The sequence below is a fragment of the Lissotriton vulgaris genome, chromosome 1_1 (assembly GCF_964263255.1).
Source record: "Lissotriton vulgaris chromosome 1_1, aLisVul1.2, whole genome shotgun sequence".
Lineage (NCBI taxonomy): Eukaryota > Metazoa > Chordata > Amphibia > Caudata > Salamandridae > Lissotriton > Lissotriton vulgaris.
In genome coordinates, this window is record NC_141685.1 from 451022229 (window position 1) to 451049096 (window position 26868).

At 46.7% G+C, this 26868-nt stretch overlaps 1 protein-coding gene across 1 annotated transcript in view; it reads left to right on the forward strand.

The window, feature by feature from the left end:
* ALG6 (ALG6 alpha-1,3-glucosyltransferase) overlaps positions 1 to 26868 on the forward strand; it is a 336619-nt gene that overhangs the window by 88701 nt on the left and 221050 nt on the right. Inside the window, exon 2 of the mRNA XM_086953531.1 lies at positions 1149 to 1233. Coding sequence (XP_086809657.1) covers positions 1149 to 1233 — 85 coding nt within the window. The remainder of the gene's footprint in view (positions 1 to 1148; positions 1234 to 26868) is intronic.

A 26868-nucleotide genomic window follows, 5' to 3' on the forward strand; every position in this document is an offset into this window, starting at 1 on the left:
TAGTTCTTTTATTGTGTGTTACCCTGTCAGACTCCTTTGCACCTAGAGGTCACAAACATTCAATAAGGACTGTGCGTTCTATACTGTAGAATGTGCCACAAGGTGCACAGCTCTAGTACGAGTTGCCACAATCTAGGAAAATCCACATTTTCACTTTCAGCAAATCTTGTCTCCGATATAATTCGTTATGCGCTTCCTTCTGCGAAGAACCATAAAAATGTTTGTAATTGAATATTTTCTATTAAGAGTATCCAGACACTCCGTCCATACCCATATGCATTTTGGGACACCACAAACCAGGGGACAGAATAAGGATTCATCAACACTGTGGTTAAATACATATAAACACTGTATTGACAATCTCATTTCAACCCTCCAGTATCTCAGGAGAATCACTATACATTTCAAGACCTACAGAACATTGACAAAACATGCATTGTGGAATACGATGTGGTCAAGCAAATAAATACGCAGTGATCAGATCAATAAATGAACCTTCAGATGTGAAAGAATTTTGTGAAGTACGAGGTGGTCCGACAAGTACTTAGTGGTCAAACAAATGTATAGACCTCGTGGTATGAAGCTACTCTGTGACATGCACTGTAAGCATGCAGTGGCCCTACAAATAAATACACAATGGTAAAGAAATTGAGTCTTCGGAGGCAAAACAATACAATGACATGCACGAAAATCACATATATAATGCTGCTGAAATTACACAAACCCACGATGTACCAATAGTTGCAACTGAATATGGCTACTATTAAGAATAACTTGCCAGAAGCGCAGTTAAAATCCAAAAGTCCGGTTTTATTAGTCTACGAGAGAGAGACCGTTTTAAATGTTACGCTGTGGGACGCACTCACAGCTGTGGAATCACTAATCGGATGCAAATGGATTTAACAGAAATGTGTCCAGAACTGGTGCAATGCAACTCCAGAAGTGAGCATAATAATATAATCTGGAATCTGGACATACCGCCACTGCATTGTGGCTGCTATGATAACAGACCTCAAAAATTGTTTTATGAAATAAATAGATAAATGATTATTGTAAAGCAGTAATGTTAGAAATAATCCCATATCTACGTACTCACAGGGTAAATTAAAACTAAGGTGCTACTGTTTTTGTCTTCTTTTTCTTGCTAGGTGCAGGGAAACCACCAATGTACGGCGACTATGAGGCCCAAAGGCATTGGCAAGAAATTACATACAATTTACCGGTCAAACAGTGGTATGTGTGATTTATTACTTATTTGTACAATTTGCCAAATTTTAAATGGACCCAAATATGGCTCACGTTTTACAAAGTTTGTTGCTGATCCTTATTTTGTTCAGTGGCTTTATCACAAAAACCAGGTGATGTGAATCTATTTGTGGTGTCAGAAAACAGATTGAGCATTGAATAGTTTTCACACCCATGCCTTGGCCCTGGATGAACTTGATTTCCGGGATATGCTTTAGGATTGATAGAGATCAGCTTTCTACTTCTTTTTAGTCGCAATAGAGGAAATACAGGTGCTGTTTTCACATTCTACCAATTGGTGGACTTAGGGTAATTGTTTTTCCGATGCACATGGAGTACTTTCACACTCATTCAAACTTTATTTCGGTATTCTCGACCATAAAAGTGCAAGTGCGTTCGGTATTCTCGACCATAAAAGTGCAAGTGCGTACGTACAGTACAGAGTTGGAAAATGGAGTTAATGGAAATAATACATTAACTTATTACAATCATTAAAGTGCAAATGCATTCAGTATAAATCTTCAAGTTTGAATACATGTAAAAAATGCACTAAATACATTTCTTAAATCATTAATAAGAAATATATCAATTAGATAAAAAGGCAATTCGGATAACGCCTAGAAGAGATAAAAAAAATATGGCCAAGAGAAAAGCCCCGTTTAAGTGCATTAGGGATCCCACTGTGAAATTACAATAAGAGAATAAAACCTTGTACTAATTTGCAAAGGCCCAACGTTACTGCCTAACTCTTGTTTAGAGTGTTTGGAGAGTGAAAAGGATAAACCTTAAGGCACGCCAAATCACGCCTTTGGTCCGTGCCTTCTGATTAGCCCCCCAAAAAATATTAAATTTCAGCATAAATCATTAGCAATTATCATTAATTTTGTTCAGTCAATAAAGAGGATTAAGTTGAGCTAAAGGGTTTTATTTTAAATGTTTTTGTAATTCATTATTTGGTTGAATTATTAGTCTCCTATTTTCATCATTAAAGGTTAACTAAATTGACCAATATTAAGTAAGAATGTGAGTCAATTTAGTAAATCAAACAAAGCATCAATACAACTAGGGTGTTCTATAAAGAAACTTTCCTAAGCTTATTTAAGATAAATGTGAAAGGGATTTAAGATTTCAGCTCCGATTCCTATGACTGGTTTTGATGAGAGAATGGGGCATAATCCTAAAGCTTCAGCAAAATACGTTGGAAAGTATTCCCAGCTCAAATAACAACCGACCAAGAAATAACTAAGACTTCCCATAAAGAGAGATCCAAGAAATTCAGTGCAGTCTCCTCTCAGAGAGTCAGCAAAAAGGAACACCTTATGTGCTCTCTGAACAGCAGTGGTCGAAGAATCAATCTACTCTGGACTAAAGGTTGGTAGAAGCTGCCTAACTCTAGGAACACACACTAATATACATTTTTTTGATGTTGCAGCATGAACATTCTTTCTTCTTCATGTTCACCAATAAGATTTCAGCAGGCTCCTGGGAACAGGTCTACTGCCCATGTTCACACCAGAGTACAATCGTCTTTTAACCATGTGTCCTCGAATGTTGCGGCAGATCCTTTTTTGTTTCAGAAATCTTCTTTTCATGAATCATCATGCCTGTCATCCTAATCTCACTATCACCACCTCACTATCAATTGTCCAATACAACAAATGTCCATTCATGAACTAATAAACAACAGCTTCCGAAACTGCAACGTCAGCAACAAAAGAAGAAATAACACTTGGACAACGGTCGGTTAAACTGAAAAATATGCATTTTAGTGTTAATGGGCCATCACGTAAAAATAGTATCTTTACATATGTAAAGTTAATATGAAATCCAGGCCTCTTTACCAGATTACAAGCCTATAGGTCTAAATCATGGTTGCCTACTACAATTGTTGGCATTATACATACTTCATTTTAAAATATAAATTATTCTGCACATCCTATTTTTAATAAGCATTATTTAAATAATTAAATTGAAGTTAGCACATATCTCCACGTCTCTGTATCATCCCAGAAGCAATGGTTTGGTTGAATGTTGTAACAGGGTAATTAAGGAAAGCATTCAGTTATCCTTAGTGAGTGGATGAAATTGGATGTTGGAAGAGACGAATCTTCCATGGGCAATTCACACTACAACTAATTCAGAAACCAAGGTTTCTCCTTTTGGAATAATGAAAGGAAGAGTACCGGGTTCTAAAATGAACTGAATTTGGATGAATAAGGAGGTACCATCTGTAGAGACCATGCAAGGTGTGAGTGAAAAAAGAAAGGAAGCTCATGATAAATATGTCAAGGAGGTTCCTAGAAGTTTAATTTTAGTGGAGGTGGGCGATAACGTAAAGGTCAGGAAATCACAGTCTATAAAGTGAAGGGGTTGTTTCTCCAGTTTTGGAAGAGTGGGAACTGTTTCTATGACGCTGGATGATGAAGGTGTTGGAACAAAAAACGAATATCAGTTGTTTATGGAGACAACTTGAAGTGTCAGTGTAAGGATGGAGAGGCAATGAGCAAAAATTGGTTCTAGTTGGATGTCCCTCACTAGAATCAGATTCTGGCTGATGTTTCGAGAAGATCATCCAGAGAGCAATGACTTCCTGTCAAGTTACAGGATTATCAATTATGAAAATCATTGTGTGTGTGTATATATATATATATATATATATATATATATATTTTTCTGTCCAAAAGGTTGCCCTTGTAGGATTCGCCACTCCGGCAGAAGTAACTGCACAAAAAGCCACAGGCGGGAAAAACAGCATGCCCCCGAGCCTTAATTACAATGCCATACGCGTTTCGAGCTATGTGGTAAGCTCTTGTTCACTGGCTGGTTGAAATGACGGGAACAGGTGATTTTGGAACCAATTATTTATTCAAATATTCTGTCACGCCCCAGTGGGCGTTTCCACCAGGCATTCTGGATAAGGTAGTCCGTGCAAATGCCGTGACATGAATCAGGTTCTTGATGGCAAGTGCGCTGTCCCGAAAAACATCCTTTATTTACAAACCCGGTTGGGTAAAGGCACCAGCGGCATCACCATAGACCTTCCCAGTATCCACTGTAGTTTAGGCCCTCTGCCTTCCAGAAAACGCCCAAATGTTCGAGCAATCCGGACCCGCTGCACCGCGGTGGGGCAAATCCGCGACCAGGCACGGCCGTGACAGAATATTTGAATAAATAATTGGTTCCAAAATCACCTGTTCCCGTCATTTCAACCAGCCAGTGAACAAGAGCTTACCACATAGCTCGAAACGCGTATGGCATTGTAATTAAGGCTCGGGGGCATGCTGTTTCTTTCCCGCCTGTGGCTTTTTGTGCAGTTACTTCTGCCGGAGTGGCGAATCCTACAAGGGCAACCTTTTGGACAGAAAAATATATATACATATATATATATATATTTTATTTTTTATAGGTCGGAATGGTATGAGATAGGATTTGGTTTGTGCTTATATAGTTTCCATGAAGTTAGTTTTATTTTGCATATTTTATTTTTGTAATATGTGATTCAGAATGCCTTTATCAATTTGCATTAATCTAAATGTTTTAGTTATGAATATTTGTATATGTGGAATGCATAAAGGGGGAGATGTTTCTTAACTGGAATTGTATGTGTGTCTTAGAATGTGCATGCATCACAGTGTGTGGATTGGCATGTTTAAATTCAAAAGGGTGCGTCAGTTGCAGTTAGCCTGCCTCCCTGCCATTCGTGTTATGAGGAATTCAATAAAAGTAACTTCAGATACCTTCATGTATGTAAGGTTCTTTTCAGAAGGTAAAATGTTTTACTTTAAAGTTGCAAGATTAGTTCATAATCCTGTCTGACTAGCCTTTCTACATTTCTCGAAGGATATTCTCTGTACTCTAATACTGCACAAGGTATATAAATGCTTTTTTCAATTTCGAATGGCGTTCACCGGAATGGAAAACTAAGCAGTTGGAAAGCTCTTCCTGGTTAAATTTACTTTCAGACGGTTTGTTTTCCTTGTTTTATTTTTGGATGTCTTTTCAGGCAGTAACTATGCATCCCCTTTTTCCTGCTTTTTTTCTGACTTTAGTTTTGGGGAAGGGGAAGTTACCATCCACCCAGCGCAATTTCACCCTTGCCGAACCCCTGCTCCTGCTGTCCTTTTCCTTATGTTTTGATGCTCTACCCTCGCACCCTTCCACCTATGTTTAGTGCTCATACCATCTTCTTTGTTCTCCCTTCACATCTTCATACTCTCCACCAGAGTCTCTTTTTTACTTCACCTTGCTCCTGTGCCCTTTTGCTCCTTACCTCCTCCACAAATACCCTGATACTGCACATTGCTTTGTTGACTTACCTTTTTCCTCTGGTTTTTTTGTGCGACCCACCCTTTGACACTCTTTTTTTGTTCAATTACAGTAGACATAGAAAATTAACTTCCAGGACCTGTCCTTTTTTTTCTTTTTTCAGCTACTTGTTTTATTTTCAGGCAATCCCCAGCCTAGGTGTTTTTATGGCGGTGTTCTCCATAATTGATTTAGTTGTGATATCACTGTATTAATAATTAAAAAATTCAAAAGAAGCACTACAGCAGTAAACTACTTTCAGTGGGAGATGCAAAATGCGTGATATTGCTTACTTATGTAAAACATTTAAATCTGCATTATCTACCTGACAATTTGAGGAATCAAAGGAATGTGGGATACCTGCTTTATATTTTGATTTAAGGGCCATGAAAATAAGCCTAAAATTGGGAAATACCATTTCACAAAGCCTGTAGGTGCTGTGAGTTGCAGTCCCCCACATCTGTTTCTACACTTCGATGGTTCAGTATAATACCTTTTGTACTTTTTTGGGGGGAGTGGAGTGTCAGCCATTAGAGGGAGAAGTTGGCTGTCCAAATTCCTCTCTTAGATTATGAACATCGAGTTTGTGCTTGGTAACAGTGGTTGGGATTGTTGTCTGCTCTTCCAAGTTCATGAAAGAAACTAGGGTTGTGTTTCAATCGACGCTGGTAGTGAAAATGAGTGTTGAAGTTGTGGTGAATGGTTGGCTGATGAGCAGGAATGTCCGGTGGCTGAATGAATGATTCTAAAAGAAGGTATTTTGATGTATTAAGCTCAGACATTTTACGGTTGACTTTCTCCAAGAGACACATTTAATACAATTTGAAATTGATAAACTATGTAAAAATAAAGAGGAAAGTTATTTTTTTGCGAACAACTCCTCCTAATCCAGAGGGGTGTTTATGTGGATAGAGGGTGAGGTCATTGGATCTGAAGGGCCACGCCCCTCCACCTTTTGCCCCTTACGAACAGTGTCTGTCAGGCTGCACAAAGGTCAGCCTGACAGACACTGTTCATTTTCAGGTCAGGCATGCTCCTGGCTGCCTGAGCTGAACTTTGCTGGGCTGAGGCAGCCCCAGCTCCTGTGGGTGTGATGTCCTCAGCTCAGCAAAGGTCCCCGATGCCCTCCCCTCAGTGATGAGGTGTAGCGTCACTGATTGCCTCGCACTTGGGTGCTTCAGTATTAAGCCCTGAAGCACCCAGGGGCGAGTGCCAATCAGTGACACTTCATCACAGAGTAGGGTGAGGTCAGCAGTCTCACTGACTCCATCCCAAACTGTGATGGTGTTGGGACTGCTGCCTTCCCTCAGTCAGCCAATGAGGGAAGGCACCAGTATCAAGCCTTCCGAAACCTCAGAGGCAGCGCTGGATGCAGGTAAGTGTGTGTTTTTTTTTTTTAAATTATGGGGCTCATTAGGATAGCGGATTTTCCGCATCCTCTGGGCCGGCGGAAGCCACCGCCGGCCCGGAGGATGCGGAAAATCCGCTGCGAACCCACCAAAGACCCACCGCCACATTAGGATGGCTGGTGGGTCCTGGTTTCAGTCCGCTGCTTTTCCGCCGCGGTTGGCTTACAACCGCGGCTGAAAAGCTCTAATATGGTGGCGGTGTCTCTCAGACACCGCCATCCATATTAGGATGGGATTTAAAACATGCTTTTCCGCGGCGGGTTTTCCGCCGTGGAAAAGCATGTGGAACTTCACTGCAGGGGCCTGTTGCGGGCCCCCTGGGTGAAGGGGGTGTGGGGGGTGCACATGGGGGGTACCTATGGTACCCCCCCTGCATTTGTATGCAGAAATCGGCAGGCACCACACGGTGCCTGCCGCTTTCTGCATACAAATGCAATGAATGCATTTTTACCATTGCTGCGGGTGCAGCTTGAAGCCGCACCCGCCGCAATGGTAAAAATAGAGGATGGGACCGCCAGGGTGGGGGTCACATCCTAATTTCACAGGAGGGAACTCCGCAGGCCATGCGGAGGTTCCCTCCTACTCTGGGGTCGCGGGCGGACGCAAGTCCGCCCGCGATCCTAATGAGCCCCTTAGTTTGGTGCGTGCGTGTATGTATCAGTGATGAGGTGTAGCGTCACTGATTGCCTCGCCCTTGGGTGCTTCAGTATTAAGCCCTGAAGCACCCAGGGGCGAGTGTCAATCAGTGACACTTCATCACAGAGTAGGGTGAGGTCAGCAGTCTCACTGACTCCATCCCAAACTGTGATGATGTTGGGACTGCTGCCTTCCCTCAGTCAGCCAATGAGGGAAGGCAGCAGTATCAAGCCTTCCGAAACCTCAGAGGCAGCGCTGGATGCAGGTAAGTGTGTGTTTTTATTTTAAAAATTATGTTTGGTGTGTGCGTGTATGTATGTATGAATGTTTAGTAACAAGTGTTGTGAATGGATGTGTCTGTGTGCGTGCGTGCATGTGTGTATGCATGGCTGTAAGTGTTATGTTTGGTTGTGTGTGTCCCGTCTTCCCCCTCCCTCCAAAACTTATCGGCCGCAACTGGGTCTCCCTACAAAGTCAGGAAATCAAAACCAGCAATGTGTTTTAATTGTAGGTCTGCTGAATGACCATGATATAGGTCTGTTAAGTGTGTATGCACCAACAATTCCAGACTTAACATTTTTCCCCTAGCTCTACAAACTGGTATCTTCATATGCAAACTTGCTTATGATATGGGCCAGAGACCTGCTGTATAATCTGAAACACACTTGATATGACCCCTCAGACATAAAAAGAAATGACTCCACAATGACAAAGCATAGGAAAGGTACTATTTCCTAGTTTCACTTAATTAATATTTGACAGTAACACCACCTGGCAAGGTTGTATTATTCCTTTTTCTAACTCCACCAGTCCCTATAGTAGACTGACCGATATATGGTACACCAATGCATGAATTCTGAGAATTTAGACAAGGTTGTATCTATTCATTCCCTGCGGACCTTTACATACTCCTAGAGGAGTATTGTCCGATGGTACCTCCATGGAGGTTACATCTGGAAACCGTGAAAGACCTGGGGTTTAGACAAATGGTAAGGGATAAACTACTTAATGCACATTGAGGGGTTGACCCCTTGATGTGTGGAATTCAGTGGGATGCAAGTAATAAGGTATTGGGAGGCGTATCAATAGATCAAGCATACAGGGTGCTGCTCAAACTGAAATGCAGTATATCTAAGGTGGACCATTATAAGCTGATTTTGAGTTGGCGGTGGCACAGCAGTCAGACCAGATGGTAGAGAAGTTTGACCTCTGACATAAGCGAACTTTGCATTGCCCTGGACAAGTTGTGTTACACGTCCGATAGGCAGCATCTGTGGTGTGAAGTTCTCTAGTTAGGAAAGCTCCTTGCTTAAATAAATGTTTGGGTACAAGTCTCCTGGCCTGTATCCCTACTGAACTACAGAAACTGGCCTTAATCACATGCGTTATCCCTAGAAGCATACGAAAAAGACAGATTCCCAAACAAAATGAGAGAAGCTTTGATAGTGGTGGTCTTGAAACCCCAAAAGAACCCTACCGTGTGCATGCTCTACAGATCTTTGTTGATGCTGCACTTTTATATAAAAGTTATATCAGTGTGGTCCAGAGCACACCATAATAGTTGATTTATCATCCACTCTGGAAAAGAGTTTTGGCTTTGTTTTCCCAGTTTCGATATGAACAAAGCATTGCAAAAATCCTAGAAAGTCCGTAAGAAATCCAACTGTGATAACACTAGAAAAAGTAAATGAACAGGACCAATACTGTGGTCTTGTAGCCGTATGCCATTGAGAGCGTCACAAGATGTTTTTTTATTGATGCAATAAGAAGGTATTTGTACAGATTGAAGACTTCCCACAGGAAATACACAGGCATAAGTACAAGTTAAAGGCTTCTTGCAAAAGAGACTGAGCCAACACGTGTATCATCCAAGCGACTTTCCCAAAGCTTTAGTCCTTTATTATACTAGTCTTACACAACCTGCTGGGACCAAGCACAAATGGGACCTTGTTACTGCAAGTCCCTTGTTACTTTCTTTAAATAGCATATGATGTCACATACTGTATGAACATTCTTTTCTCATTTGTTTTACTTGACTACATTACATACATTTTCACACTACAAACTGCCTGATTCCCTCAGACACAGTCGCTTCCTCATCACGCTGCCTCCCTGACCTGACTCCAGATTGGTATCGTTATAACTAGCCCACCGCCTGCATTGTAGACTCAATAATTATATTATAACCAGCATCGTACGCCAGATCGCCTTATATCGCCTTTAAACCTGCTCTGTTACATATTACTAATTAGCATATCACCGCGAGTCGCCCATAGCGCGCTGCAACGCTCTTGTAACCTACGCTGCCTTTATTGTCACTGTGTGCCTGACTGTATCATTTTTTTCAGCGTTTCACCATCTTTGTGCCCCAACCCTGCATCGCCTTTGGCTGACTGCCATTTTAGTTTGCTTGTTGTTGTTGTTTTGCCTTCCCTCCACGGCTCTCCACCCCGCCTCCCACCTCCCAGCTGCTCCTCCCTCGCCCCTCCCCTCCACTATCCGCATATGACAGATGCATTTTTGCGCAGCGTTCACGTGCAGCGGTCGCGCCCCATGCGCGCCGAAGGTGCGCCAAAGGTAAGCCCGTCTACGCCCGTCCGCGCCTGGACCGCGCCCAGCGCCAGACCCCCTGGTCCCCGCCTTACCTAGACCACTCGCTTCACGTATGATGCCGCAACTCTCCTCGCCCTTAACCCCGGACACACACCACAATGCTACGAAGCTGCCCCGGGACGTACCCACGGTCCCTTCGCCTGCCGCTCCTGCAAATTTACCAGCGATAAGACCCATACCACATCCACTAACCCCAAACACAGCTCCGACTCTAACCACCTGAAGTGCATCCTGCTGAACACCCGCTCGGTCCACAGACATGCCACTGAACTCTGGGACCTACTCGACACTACATCACCGGACGTCGCCTTCCTTACTGAAACATGGATAAACGCATCATCAACACCCGACATCGCCATTGCCATCCCGGACAATTACAAGATCATCCGGAAAGACCGGACCGTCCAAACAGGAGGAGGCATCGCCATCGTCCATAAGAACACCATCCAAATCACGACCAGCTCCGACGATAACCTTACAACCGCCGAACACCTCCACTTCCAGATCCACACCGACCCTAGGACCACACTCAGAGGCACCCTCATCTACAGGCCTCCAGGAACCCGTAAACAATTCAGCGAAGTCATCACTGACTTCATCAGTCCACATGCCCTCGCCTCCGAGAACTACATTCTACTAGGAGACCTCAACTTCCACCTGGAAAAGAAAAACGACAGCAACACCACCACCCTTCTTGACAACCTGGCCAATCTCAGCCTCAAACAACTTGTTGACACCCCCACCCATGTAGCCGGACATACGCTCGACCCAATCTTCACCTCCAGCAAACACATCTCCTTCGATCACACCACAGCTCTCCATTGGACTGACCACTTTTGTGTTCACTTCAGCTACAAAACCACCTCGACCCACAACCCCCCCACAACCTATCCCCCGGAGAAAATGGAACAAAATCACCACCGACCAACTCCTCACATCGCTCAACCAGAACCCACCCGCCCTCTCATTGGACCCAAACCAAGCTGCCATCAAATTCAAACAATGGATCACTCACAGCGCTGACGAATTAGCACCCTTGAAAAACCATCACACCAAACAAGACAACAAAAAGGCCCCCTGGTTCAACGATGACCTTAAGAAATCCAAGAAGCTATGCCGTACTCTCGAGAAAACATGGAGAAAAAACCCAACCACCGACAACAAGACCACCTTCAAGTCAGCCACCCGCAAACACCCCCAGCTGATCCGATCCACCAAGAAATCAGCATTCAAGAATCGACTCGACAACAACGCCCATAACAGCAAGGAACTATTCAACATCGTCAAAGAACTCACCAACCCCACCGCAGCCTCCAACGACATCACTCCCTCCCAAGACCTCTGCGACTCGTTATCCTCCTTCTTCTACAACAAAATTGCCGACATACATAACAGCTTCGAAAACCGTTCCAACGAACAATCCTCTCCACCCCCCTCAGAACCTAAACCGACCTCTAACAACCTCAGCGCCTGGAACCCAATCACCACTGAAGACACCATCCGCCTAATGAATTCCATCCACTCTGGCTCGCCAACCGACCCATGTCCCCCACCACATCTACAACAAAGCAGACTCCATCATTGCACCCCATCTCCGTGATGTCATCAACTGCTCCTTCAACTCTGCTACCTTCCCAGAAAGTTGGAAACATGCCGAAGTCAGCGCCCTCCTGAAGAAACCCACAGCAGACCCCTCTGAACTTAAAAACTACAGCCCCATATCCCTCCTCCCATTCCCGGCCAAAGTCATTGAGAAAGCCGTCAATAGCCAACTCGCCGCCTTCCTCGAATCCAACAACTCCCTCGATCCCTCACAATCCGGCTTTCGAGCCAAACACAGCACCGAAACCGCCCTCATCGCAGCAACAGACGACATCCGAACACTACTGGACAATGGAGAAACAGTGGCCCTCATTCTACTCGACCTCTCCGCCGCCTTCGACACTGTCTGTCACAGCACCCTCATACAACGCCTCAGCAACATCGGCATAAAAGGCAAAGCCTTGGACTGGATCATCTCGTTCCTCGCCGGAAGAAACCAGAGAGTCCGCCTCCCCCCATTCAAATCAGAGGCCACCGAAGTCATCTGCGGTATACCACAAGGATCATCACTCAGTCCCACCCTCTTCACCGTTTACATGAGTCCACTCGCTTCCATCGCGCGCCAACACAACCTCAACATCATCTCCTACGCTGACGACACCAGCTGATCCTTGCCCTCACCAAAGACCCCAACACCGCCAAAACCAATCTTCACGAAGGCATGAAAGAAGTGGCCATATGGATGAAAAACAGCCGCCTTAAACTTAACTCAGACAAAACGGAAGTGCTCATCCTAGGATCATCCCCCTCTGCCTGGGACGACTCATGGTGGCCTTCGGATCTGGGCTCCGCACCCATACCCACAGACCACGCACGTAACCTAGGCTTCATCCTAGACTCCTCCCTCTCGACGACCAGACAAGTCAACGCTGTCTCATCCTCCTGCTTCAACGTACTTCGTATGCTCAAAAAAATCTTCCACTGGATCCCCACCGAGACAAGAAAGACTGTCACCCACGCACTGGTTACGAGTCGACTAGACTACGGAAACACCCTCTACACCGGAATTACAGCCAAATTACAGAAAAAACTCCAACGCATCAAAAACGCATCGGCGAGACTCATTTTGGACATCCCTCGCCAAGATCACATTACCGGCCACCTGAAAGACCTCTACTGGCTTCCCGTCAACAAGAGAATAACATTCAGTCTCCTCACCCACGCACACAAGGCCCTCTACAAACTAGGACCCGAATGCCTCAACACTCGACTATCCTTCTACACACTCACCCGCCAACTAAGATCCTCCAATCAAGGCCTCGCCGCAGTCCCGCGTATCCAAAGATCCACCATGGGTGGTAGATCCTTCTCCTACTTGGCGGCCAAGACCTGGAACTCACTCCCCACTCACCTCCGCCTTACACAGAACCACATCTCCTTCAGAAAAGAACTTAAAACCTGGCTATTCGATAAATAATTAACCCCCTCCCCAAGCGCCTTGAGACCCTCTGGGTGAGTAGTGCGCTATACAAATTCTTGAACTTGAACCTTCGCTTTGACTTGCATAATAAAGGGTTTATTTCCAGAGGGTTGCCAAGCAAATGTGGCCATTAGGTCCATTGCTGTTGGACCTGGGTATGAAGCCTCTGGCATTGCTGTTCTGGAGAGACCTAACAAGGTGGGGTTATCCAAATGGGATGGACCAGACTCATGGTCGCTATATAAGTGAATAGCACACTGGTGTACTTGCTGTCTCCCAAAGTGTTTATTTTGCACATGTTGATGCCATTATATGTATTTGTGAAGATATCTGGGCTATGAATCAAAGCCTCTAATAACGACTGTTACAAGAGGGAAGTCTATTCTGGAGACCTAAGATTGGCCTACTAGATGTGGAAATGGAGTGGCAAGTCGACTGCTTCATATATCTGGGCATACAGATGATGCCAGATGCCAGAAAGTTATTGAATTGTAACATAGGTAGAATGCTAGAATAGATTAAGAAATTGATTTCTGACCTCCACCCATTGTCAATAATGAGAATGATAGCAGTAATAAACATGATAGTACAGCTGAAATGTTTACACCCTATAATATCTTTATGGAACAGGAACCTTCCTAGTTTGAAAAGATAAGAGACCTAGATGCCAGTTAGAGCTACTGAAATTATCATACAAGACAGCTAGCTTTCCTTACATGAAAAATGATCTTGCTGCCTAGTTGCAGCACCTAGTATATTGGTTGGATCCGGCTGCTAACCATGAGACACTGACTTTTGACCTGGTGGCATGGGGAAAAGGAGTTGAGTCTGTTCATGCTGATGCCAGAGATGGTCCAGTGGAGCACAAACCCTATTAGACATATGGACCTGGATAACTACAAGCCTCATGAACAGGAGGCCATTCCATGGCAACATGTTCATATGGAAGAACTCTGAATTGAAGTCACTAACAAGGGAGCGATATAGGGCAGCATGGTTGTAGGCTGTTCAACATTGAAATATCTGAATGTAGACTATCGACTAAAACATTTGAGAAGGCCTGACTGGAGTTCAGGTGGTGGCAGGGCAGTTCTTGCTTTATGCACAACTGACAAAAAAATTGGGGTGCTTTGTCCAGAGTTCCTGGGTAGGCCATTGGAATCAGAAATTATAGCCACATTGTTATGAACAATGATTTATCTCATCCTTTGACCGTTAAGAATTGGAAGAAAGGCCTTTCATACAACTCTGGTGTGAGAAGTTGGCCTGATATATGATGCTCACTAGTTCTAGTGATCACCTTGTATCAGTCCAAACAACCCTTATGGTGATTGGTTGTAAGTCAACCTTATAGACCAGCTATCCTAATGGTAGCATGGACAAAGCAGTCTTAGGCTAAACTCGTTTGGCATGTGAAGCCAGCTGTTTTACCACATATGACCCCTTGAATACCAAATGAAAGGACACCACACAGGTAGTTATGAAAATAAACAAGATATTTATTAACTAACATACACCTCTGAACTCTTTATGAGGTCAGAGGGCTAAGCACATGACAAGACTCTTAAGAAAAATACGTTAAGTTGCACGAGTTACAATGTTGCCCTTGGGGGGGAAACAAACCATATACTAAACAAGTGGTATAAGGAAGTCGATAGAAGGAATGGAGCTGTCCAGAAGCTGTAGGATCGCTGGGACTACACTATCCTAACTTTAGGTAAGTAATAGGAGGCCCACTTAACGCGTGTGCAGAGTGTGAACTCACACGCGAGATGCGTAACAAAGTCAATGGACAGTACAGTTTACGAAAAAGGTAAGTACGGACAGTTCTGACTAGTTAGGACTAAAACGACTGTGAAACTGGACACTAGCAGAGTCAATCTACCCTTGAGCACCGAAATGCTCTTGTTACCTCACCCACGGGCTGCGGGTGCATAGTTGCGAAGTCGTGTTGGGTTTCTGCGTCGAAGTCTATGGAGCCTGAAAGAAAAGATGCTGCAGGTGACCAGGAGGAAGATGTCCGGTGTGATCCAAGGGTGGATCCAGGAAGCTGAAGACCTGAAAGCAGAGGGGACAATGTTCAAAGTCACTAGCCAGTGACTGGAGTGGAACCAGGAAGCCGGGTCTGCTAGGCGGGGTCTTCAGGGGGGCGAGGTCGTCTGCGCAGTCGCTGATCCACTTTGCGAGGTTGGTGGCCGCCTGGTTAGGGTTCGTTGTGCTGGTGGGAGGGTTCATGCTCAGGGAAGTCGCGAGCTGGTCGGCTGTGATCTTGTTCCAGCTTCTGCGTGCACCCTGTTGCTGGTGGTGGTGGATCGTGGTCCTTCTGAAGCTGAAGTGGACGCAGCTGTGGTCCGTCCGGTGGAGTCCGGTGGCGTGGCTGAAGGCGATGTCCTTGCTGGATGAGAAGACTGCGTCGAGTGTGTGTCCGGCGTAGTGGGTGGGGGTGGTCACCAGCTGCTTGAGACCGAGGTTGGCGAGGTTGTCCAGCAGGGTGGTGGTGTTGCGGTCGTTGTTGTTCTCTAGGTGGAAGTTGAGTTCCCCGAGGAGGATGTAGTCAGCGGAGAGGAGGGCGTGCGGGCTGATGACGTCGGCGATGTCTTCGCTGAATTGTGTGCGTGGTCCCGGGGGTCTGTAGATGAGGGTGCCTCTGAGGGTGGTCTTGGGGTTGATGTGGATCTGGAAGTGCAGGTGTTCGACAGGTGCGAGGGTGTCGTCGGAGTTGGTCGTGATGCGGATGGTGTTCCTGTGGATGATGGCGATGCCTCCTCCAGTCTGGTTGACGCGGTCCCTCCGGATGATCTTGTAGCCGTCCGGGATGGCGATGGCGATGTCGGGCGCTAAGGAGGCGTTCATCCAGGTTTCCGTGAGGAAGGCGACATCTGGGGCTGTGGTGTCGAGCAGGTTCCAGAGCTCGACGGCGTGTCTGTGGATGGAGCTGGTGTTGAGCAGGATGCACTTGAGGTGGTTGCTGCTGTGGCTTGTCTTGATCGATGCAGGTGTAGTGCAGGTCCGGATGCAGGTGAACTTGCAGGAATGGCAGCAGAAGGGTCCGTGGGTGCGTCTCGGGGTGGCCCGGTAGCAGCCCGGGATTCGGCCGGCGTTGAGTGCGTAGAGTTCGGTGGCGTCGTAGGTCCGGCGGGTGGGTTGGGGTCTGCGGGAACCAGGGGTCCTCGGACGGGCGCAGACGGGCTTACCTTTGGCGCACCTTCGGAGCTTAATCAGTGCTCCCGCTGCACGCGTCCGCTACGCGGTCGCTCAGGGGGCGTCATAAGAGAGGAGCCGGGAGGGCGGGTCAGCTGGGTTGCGGGAGCGGGGCGGCCAATGGGCGGGGGGGGCGGAGTCGGCAGAGGTCTGTGGCGGGAAGGGGGTCAGAGGGCGGCTCAGCGGCGGCTGGGTCGTCCGGCGGACGGGAGGAGATACAAGGAAGGGGGGAGGGCAGCAGAGGGGTGGAAGGGGTACACAGGGCAAGCAGGCAAATTAGAAGGGAAAAGAAAAGGGAAAAACGAAAGTGGCAGCAGAGGGGAAAGGAAAACGACGTAGGTAGCAGTGGGGCAGCAGGAGGGGGAAGAATACAGAAGGCAGCAGCGAGGCAGCGGAGCAAGGCTCAGGCAAGCAACAACGAGGCAGCGGAGAAAGGCTCAGGCAGGCAGCAATGAGGCTGCGGAGCAAGGCTCAGGCAGGCAGCAACGAGGCAGCGGAGCAAGGCTCAGGCAGGCAGCAGGCAGGAGCAGCGGAGTGGGGGCGACCTCGCCTTGGAGAAGGCTCAGCGATCGCTGTACCGCTATCTTGTATCATAGTTTTGAAAGCCAGTAATTGCATATTTAGATGGGATGTGTATGAGGGAATGGTAGTTTATAAGGAAAGAATTACATGTGGTGTTTGAGGGTCAGAATGTTGCTCAGATCATGTTGTGACATGTCACTGTGGCTGTTTCCACTTGGGTCTCAGAAAGGTGGGTGAGGAGGAGGCTTGCATACATATCCTGTTCAAGTTGTCAGTGAGTTCCATAGTTTGGCAGAGAAGAGCGTTCTATCAATATATGTTAAAATTAGGGTTTTAAAGTGTGTCGGAACACTTTTTAGTGGACCACAGGGCAAGCAAGAGTTACTGGGCCCAACTGTGGAAGTTGAGACCTTTTACTCCTGATTTCCTGGGGCTCGACCTACTATGGGTTCTGAGCAACTGGACCAGTGACCCCTTCCGCACTTGACTCTCAGTGATGTCGCTGGTCAAGCAGTTCAAGGCATTTCGGAAGGAGGTCGATACAGGAGGTGAGTACAGGCTCACAACTCCGCAATAAATGATTTTCCAGACAAATACTTTCTTTTGTGACAAAATTATTATTTGTACACAAACACAAAGTGAAATAGGCCTACACAAACAATTCACACAGCCCCCTGACGTCCGGGCTTTACTGGTCAGTAAGCAGGTCCCAGAGCCCCACTTCCCTCTCACTAGCGGTAGTGGTTGTTCCCTATTCACTATAGGCAACATTCAGGTTAGGCCCCCACTAGTAGTCCAAGTCCCTGGAGTCCAGCTCTGATAAGTCTAAAGTGTTCAGCGCCCAAAGTGATATGTAGCAGAACAAGTTTCCCTAGGGCCTTCTGGTTCTGTGATCAGTTTTACCTGCTCCTGCGAGGATGGTGTGACTGGAGCGTCCACAGAGAGCAGGAGCTATTGCTGTTGGTGAGTAGCATTCATGGCTCAGTAGGTGCAGAGGCTGGGCATCCACAATGCATCCTCTTGCGAAACGGTCATTTCCCCTGATCCTTCCCACAGGTGGTGGGGAGGTGGGTAGGTTGCTTCAGTTCCAGTCCTCAGTCAGAGCTTGGACCCCGCATGCATCACCAAAGTGGACTCTCCTCACAAGATCACTGCTTGAACTTGGCAACTTTTCCAGTGGCCCCCCACTGATCTATTGGGTCACTGACCTTACGCCGTACATTGTGACGGCCCTCCTTGCATATGGGACCGCTAATGTTACTCTGCATAAAGGTTTTGCCCGATAGGCACAGCAGTAATCTCCACAGCATCACCACCTGGCAAATGGAATCACTGGGCTTATCCTGCAAATGGTCTATGGCCCAATCGGCATGGCAGTAATATTCATGGTAGCCCCATCTGGCATACAAGGTTGGCCCGATCAGCATAACCGTGATGCTGACCATGGCTAATTTTACGGCAGCCCCCTTATGGGGTCATTGACTTGAACCTGCACACTCGCAACATGCCAATCAGTGAAGCAGCTGTCTCCTCACACCGCGCTATATAGATTCACTTGCCAGAATCCCCCACTGGATCCCACTATCTCCAGTGTTCTCCTCTTCCTTACAGAGGACTCTAGTCTTGGCAAGCAGACAGGCACTGGTGCTCCAGGGTCAGGTTGTCTTTGATGTCCCTGGCTGATGTCCCATCACTCAGCGTGGAGAACATATGCTAGCTATGCAGGCGGCTACCCATCATCGGTTATATGAGCTGGGAGATAGGGCAGGGAAGACGCTGGCTTGGCTGGAGAGGAAGGAGCAGGGTTCAAGTTGGGTGCCCAGATTGCAGACGCCTAAGGGAGAAGTTATATCTCGCCCGGAAGAAATAGCAGAAGCGTTTGCTGACTATTTCGAAAACGTATATTCGCCTTTTTCCATATATACCACGGAAGATTTGCATCAACTTTTGGCGGAATGTGAAGTGCCCACTCTTTGGGACGAGGACAGGGAGTCCCTAGAGGCAGATCTCTCTGATGAGGAAATCCGGAGAGCCATTGGCCAAGTTAAATCGGGTAAGGCGATGGGGCCAAATGGTACCCCGGTGGAGTTTCTTAAGGTAGTGGCCTCCCAGGTGGTCCCCCATGTACGGGGCATGTATCAGGAGAGCTGGGAAAAGGGAACCCTACCCCCAGATCAGCGGCTGGCAAGCACATTGTCGTTATATATAAGGCTGGTAAACCGGTGGAAGATTGCCGTTCCTATAGACCGATTTCTCTAATTAATGTAGAGGCGAAAGTTCTGGCGAAAGTGCTTGCTACACGATTAGGGAAAGTGATATCCTCCCTGGTGCACCCGGATCAGTCGGGCTTTATGCCAGGACAAAATACAGCTCTTAATATCCGTCGACTTCACAACGTGCTGGCTCAACAGAAATACCTAGAAGAAGACTCAGTCATACTATCCCTAGACGCTTCCATGGCTTTTGATTCAATTGAATGGTCATATATGTTTGGGGTCTTGGATAGAGCAGGATTAGGCCCTAAATTCATGCGATGGGTGCGGCTACTTTATACTGACAGTAGCAGCCCGTCCAGATGTTGTCCGGGCATAAATTGCTGCGGGCCAGTAGTATATTGTTTTGTAGGATTTCGTTTTGATAGCATTTCTTATCTGTGACAGGCCTGTGAAACGCTCCGATTCACAGTGCACGGCTGATGCACTTAAGAGTGCTCGTTCAGTAGTGTGTGAACTCGTTTCCCTACTATATTTTTCCCCTACTGTATTTTTCCTTGCAATATTATATAGCGTGAACTCGACAACATGGCATGAGCACAAATTACATTACAGAAGAACACATTCATTTGTGGTAGCCACGGGATGACAAAGCGATTTGCCTGGAATCACAGGATGTTGAGCTGATGCCGAGATTCGAACGTAGCTCCCCAGCTTTAAAGTTCGCAATTCTAGAACTTGTGGCGGAAGGTGTGTCTAAAAGTGTGTGTGTTGGTGCTGGCCATCAATGAGAGTGATTGGGAAACATCCTTTACAACGCAACTTTTACCACGCAGTGCCTTTACATCACAACTTTTACAACGCAAACCATTACAACGCATTGCGCTGGGGGCGCTCTAGGATAGGGAATAGATTTAATTTACTATCCAACACCTTCCCTACTATCCACGTGGCCTGGAGTTGGAATAATAAATTAAATTATTCACTATCCAGCACCCCTCAACACTATGCGTTGTAAAGGCATGTGTTGTAAAACTTGCGATGTGAAAGCATGCGTGGTAAAAGCATGCGTTGTGATGTCATACATCCAGTATAATATAGAGATGTGGGCCGCCGTGCCACCAATGTACATACCGGGGGAGGGTAAACACCCATTATTCCGCAACTTTCTTTTCGCATACCTTCACTCCGCATACTTTCATTACAAAAGTACCATGACTCTGCAATGCCATTATAACGCATGGCATTACATCTATATGCTTTTACCACGCCTACATTTACAACGAAATTCGTTGTAAATGCATGAATCGTAAAAGCATGTTTTTTTAAAATGTTTGGATAAGGTAAGTATGGGTATTGGGGTATATGTTTTGGGGTACTGAGATATATGTTTTGGGGTGTTTGGGTATTTTAAGGGTTCAGATATAGTTTTGGGTTATGGGGTACAGGGGTAGTTTTAGGGTTTAGGGATAGGTATGGGTTTGGGGTACAGGGATATTTTTAGGGTTCAGGTATAGATTTGGGTTTTGGGGTATAGGGGTATTTTTAGGGTTCAGGGGTAGGTTTGGGGGTACGGGGGATTTTAAGGGTTCAGGGCTAGGTTTGGGTTATGGGGTTCAGGGGTATTTTTAGGGTTCAGGGCTAGGTTTGGGGGTACAGGGGTATTTTAGGTTTCAGGAGTAGGTTTGGGTTTTGGGGTACAGGGTTATTTTTAGGGTTCAGAGGCAGGTTTGGGTTTTGGGGTACAGGGGTATTTTAAGGGTTCAGGGCTAAGTTTGGGTTTTTGGGTACAGTGGTATTTTTAGGGTTCAGGGCTAGGTTTGGGTTTTGGGGTACAGGGGTATTTTTAGGGTTCAGGGGTAGGTGTGGATTTGGGGGTACAGGGTATATTTATAGGGTTAACATGGGTAAGTGTTTAAGGGTGTTCGGGTATTTTAAGGAATAAGGGTGGGTTATGATTATGGGGTGCAGGGGTATTTAAAGGGAGCAGGGTGGGATTAGCACACGATATGAGACATGACATGAAGAGCGGAACGTACCACACGCCCCCAGCGTTTGTCACGCCCCCAGCACACGCCCACAGCACAACGCAGACACGCCCACAAGGGACTACTTTGCTGGCACGGTTCTTTTACTGTATAAATGTATATGGTGGGCTTCTGCATAGCCTATGTCCTTCTGCTGCAACTGCCCTTTCCAACGTTGTATTGGGTGTTGTGATTGGTGCTGTGGTTCCTGAGATTACCCGCCTCAAAGGTTTGGGCTCGCTCTTTATTATATTCGTATAGATATCGGGACACGTCAGAGTGAACAACTACACGTCCAGACGGTTCTCTCTCGCAGAGGCACCAGACAGAGTTGCCCTCTGTCGCCGTTGTTGTTTGCGCTGATGTTGGAGCCCTTGGCGGCGTGGATACGGCGGGATGTTATGACCAGGGGTCTGCGGTGGTCCCATGATTGTGAAGGTAGAATATCACTCTACGCAGATGATTTAGTGTTATATCTTGCGAATCCTTACAGATCCATTCATATTGTCTTTAACACTTTTACCAATTTTGGAAAGTATTCAGGATACGCTGTTAATTGGGGCAAGTCAGTATTATATGTACTTATGAACAGACCCCACGTCTTCCAAAAGACTGTGCCCTGATGGTTGCGGAGGAAGGTTTTAGATACCTGGGGATCTTTGTCAAGCCAGATCTGGCCATCTTTTATGGTCGCAATTTAGCGCCCTTGTTGATGCGACTGCGAGCAGATGTCCAACATTGGAGATCCCTGCCATCGTCACTAATAGGCGGTGCTGCCCTCTTTAAAATGCTTGCTCTTCAGAGTTTTTTATATGTTTTACAAAATTGCCCACATAGAGTTCCAGATGCATACTTTACTGCGGTAGAAGGGGAGGTGCGTACTCTGCTATGGGATGGAAGGGCCCCGAGAATAGCGCTTCAAAAACCGATGAAGGGATGGTATGATGGAGGCATCGCGTTACCTGACATACGGTTGTACTACTGGGCCTCTCAATTGTTGACTGTAAATAGGTGGAGATACACCCCACCGGATGATCCGACATGTGCTTTAGATAGATATCAGATGGATAGGGCTGGCTATCTTGGGGCACTTTACTCTTGTCCACTGAGAAAGCAGTTTATAGGCCCAACTCAACACACGCTGCAGATATGGAGACTGGCCAACTCCCGCAAGAGGGTGCCCAAAGAAATGGGACAGGAAGTGGTCCAAATGGAATTTGTACAGAGGAGATGTGTGTCCCCTGTGGTGCTGTTAGAACTGCGGAGAAATAAGGATAGGGAGCAAAAAATGTAATTTATATGTCTGATTGAACTTAATTGTCAATGTGATAATAACTGTGCCCTGCACTATGGAATTATTTGCACAAAAGTAAATTGTCTGTCACTTTCTTTAATAAAAATATTTTCACAAAATAAAATTGGCTGCATGACACATAAAGCCCTACACTTCAACACCCTGATTCATCTTGCTCAAAAACTAGAGCTTTCTGGTGGCTGCAGATCCTTTTTGAGTTCTAGTACCTTACTGTTGAAACTGCAGAAATTCTACAAAAAGAAAACTTACCACTGAGCCTTCTTGTGTATCACCCCAAGAATTTGGAACTACCTGCCTCCTGAAATCAGACTGAATCCCTCAGTGGCATAATTAGAAATGAAGTTAAAATGCTATTGATGAACACATTTGCGCCCTAAAACCTCTACTCTTTGGGCCCGATGTGACACGTCGCCCTCACCCTCGACTATTGCTCTACTTACAACTGTGTTATGAACGGTTGTTTTGAGTTCTTACAGCCTGTACCTTTTCGTGCTCACTTTGCTGTTTGATGTACATGCCTCTTCTTTTCTTATCAGTTGTAAAGCGATCTGATGCCCCCAGGACTTATGTATGCGCTATATAAAACTTTTAAAATAAATAAAATGAGAAGGTGTCCGCATTCTGTACACTCCAGTAGATGTTCAGAGGAAACGGAAGAGTGTCTGGCATTAAGCTTTCTCCTGGGGGGGGGGGGTGGGGAGTGGAGGGAGGAAGAGAGTGACCCAACAGAAAGGCATGCTCTCTTCTAAGTCAGAGTAGAGGCTGACTGTAACTAAATATGAAACACTAATGAAAAGCACAACTGTAGAGTCCGGAACATTCATAATTCACTCTCCCATCCAAAAGCAATCCCGTGGTGGCATTTGATCCATCGACTCCCCAAATTCCCACTCTCCCACAATTAGGTACACATCTGAATGTCCTTGAGAGTTGCATCTTCCTATCACACCGGGTACAGGAGGCTCCTGTGACCGGCATCGCTTCACTTCTGCTGGAAACTGCATACTAGTAAACGTAAAGTGTAAAATACTCAGCTAAAGTCTTAATCAGGCTACGTTTAGTCGAGATTCAAAATGAAAGCACATTACAGTATTGTTAATCCTTAGCAACCATCAATCATTATTAAAATATAAGTAAGTATGGTTGCATTCTATATCTTTTGATTTAGAATATCTTCTTAGAAGGCTAAGAAGTTGTGACCTAATGAAATTCTAATTAGAGTGAAACACGCAGTTTAATGAAGTTAGACTAGCGTTGGATATATGTCTCGCATCTCTCTCTTTCTTTTCTCACTCTCTCTATCTTCCCCCTTGAAGTGAACTGAAGCATCTGACAAACTTTGAAGTGAACTGAAGAGCCTGGCTGTTCTTCCTCCAGTGTGTGTTCCACCCAGCTCAGAGGAATGCAGCAATCCACAAATCTACTAGGGGGGATGTTGGACCTGGCCCTTTTTGGCAGGTTCACCCCGAAACTTTTTGTTTTTTCCTAGCCTGTTTCTGTAACCTGGTGTTTGTGATTTTAGGTCTCTGTGCACTTTTTCACTGTGGTCCAGTGTAAAGTGCGTGCGCTCTGTGTGTGTGGGTGTGGTGAGAGTGGCCTGCCCTCCCATAGGAATGCATGGGGAATATGTGTGACCATGATAGTTCCTGATGTGTGGGGAGTGCAGGGTCGAGTTTGGTATGTGCGAACTCGTGAGATTGAATGCTGTGCAATTATGTATGCTGCATGAATGTGTCTAGTGTAGAAGTGCCACTTCTAGAAGTTAGCATATTTGTATAATTTGTGTCTGGTGTGTGATTGGCTGGAGCTGGCTGGTGAGCCTGGCTCCAAGAGTCTGGGTGGGTCTGCCCCGGTGGTGAATGGAGTGATTAGCGTGCTGATGTGAGGGGAGGGGTGCACCTGGGCCTGAATGGGGCTGGGTTTTCCCTCCACAATACTGGCTCCACCCCCTGTGGTGCGTCTGATGTCCCTAGCCTGGCCAGTGAAAGGAGTTCCCTATAACCAGTTGTAGCTGGTTCTCACACTGCTGGACCCTGCTAGACAAAGGCTTTCTCTGTATAAAAAGGGGCTGTGTCCCCTTACAAAATGTTCTTGTTTCTGACTTGAATCCTGCCAGGGGCGTGCTGCTGCTTGGGCCCAGGGGGAAGGCTTGCCTCCATGGGCCCTGCCCAGCCCCTGGATACCTTATGGACTGCTGAGGTCCTGGACTCTGGATACCTTTTCCTGGGATCCCTTGCTGGATGCTGGGACCCCTTTGCTATGGGAGTCTTTGCCTTGGGGGCTTGATGGACTCTGCCCCCTTAGCGCCTGGGAGCGCTTAATTTTTACTTGGACCTTGGTTTGTGCCTGAAGCGCTGGGGGAGCGCTTTATTGCCTATAGCGCTTGGGAGCTTTGGCCGGTGCCCACCCGGCATTTGCCCAGATTGCTAGTGATATCGAGTGCCCACCTCGATTTATGATTTAAACCAGCCGGTGCCCACCCGGCATTTGCTCCTGTGGTTGCGTGCTTCTCGAGGGATTCAGCCCCTCATCGTGCTAAACGCCGCTGTGGACTGCCGATTCGACGCCGTCATGGTCACCAGAGGGCTTGGCCCAGCCGGCCGAGCCTCCCGCCCCGTCATCGGGGGAGGAGTGAGAAGCAGGAAGCAGCCTGCGTTGTCCGTCCCGAGGCTCCCGAGCGAAGGGAGAGCCCTGGCCGCCTGCAGGAAGAGCGAGGAGTCCGCAGCATCAGAGAGTCCCAAGGAGCGGGAGCTCTCCGTCCCCAGCCGCCGCCAGACCCGGTGAGTGTGGCAGAGGAGAAGGGGTGGGGCGCCGGGACACATTGCCGGTGTCCGCGCCACCCCCCCTCCCACAAGTAGCGCGATCTTGTGCTCGTTGTTGTGAAGCCCACGAGGGGTTCAGGGGCATTCTTAGTGATTTCGAGCCCCGAGAGGCTCCACCCAGCCTCCCCTGAGTTACGAGCCTGGAAGGCTCGTGGGAGTACTTTGCCCTGTTTGTTTCCGGAGTCCCGAGAGGCTCAGAGTCCCGAGAGGCTCAGAAACACCTATCTGTCTTGAGAGCCCAAGAGAGGCTCAAGGCGCCCAAGTGTTCCCGGGTCCCCCGTGAGGGACCCCACCGCCCAGTGAGGCTGCATCCCTGATTGAGAGCCTGAGAGGCTCAAACAGCTCCATGTGCTGACGAGCCCAGAGAGGCTCGAGGGGGCATTTTTTTGTTTAGAGCCACAAGAGGCTCTGGGGCATTCTTTCTTGTAGAGCCGTGCGGCTCCAAGCCAACCTTTGTTCTAGAGCCCGGAGAGAGGCTCAGAGTGCCATTTTGTTATGAGAGCCCAGCGAGGCTCTTGGGGGACACCAGTGATGTGGTTAGAGCCCGAGGCCCCCACGTTGGCCCCCATCATTGTTCTACAGCTGCCCAGCAATTAGTGGGCAGCTGCCACGTTTAGGCTCCTGACATTGGGACATTAGCCCCAACAAGACCAGTTGGCCTAGGGACTGCCACAGGTGGTGGCTTATGTAAGTTTTGTGTAATTGTGTTTTCCTGCACCTCTGAATGTGGTTTTATGCGTCATGTGCCTTGTTCTTACACCTCTGAATGTGTTGGTTATACATCATGTGTTTTTGCTGTGTGCTTACCTATGTGTGTTTAGATTAGTGAGGAGATTGCCTACTGTAGTTTTACTGGTTAGGCCTAGATATGATTTCTGCGCTAATATGCTTTATGTGCTGTTATGAATTATGCTATTATGCATGTGTTTTCCTTGCACCTCTAAATGTTTTTATGCATCATGTGTAATGTGTTCTTGCCTATACCCCTGAATGTATTTTTATTCTTAGGTAGTTGTGTCCTAGTTTGAGTTTGAGTTTGAGTTTAAAATTACTTGTAGAGCGCACGTATACCAGCGGTTTCTTGGTATAGTTATACTAGAGAGGTTATGTGTCCATGCGTGATCTAGGCCTATGGTTATTAGTATCGCGTAGTGTGTACCTCCCTGTTAACAGTGGTTACTGGTTGTGATCTATAATTGTTATTTTGTGTGACACTTATTCTATGTTCTAGAAGTGCTATTTCTACTAAGTGCTGAGTCTGACAGTGGCCCATGTGGCCCTGTCCTGTAAATAATCCCTTGTGAATATTGCCTGTGCCAGTTGGCACAATGTATATTGTGTGATTGCTATCTGATGTGTTTTGACAATGCAAAAGTTATTTTTATATAACCTTGTGTAGAGTTCCTTTTGTGGTGTGCCTAGGATGTTGTTGCTGTTGTGTGCGTGCGCAAATGCTTTACACATTGCCTCCGGGATAAGCCTGTCTGCTCGTGCCATGCTACCAAGGGGGTGAGCAGAGGTTATCTTGGCGTGTGACT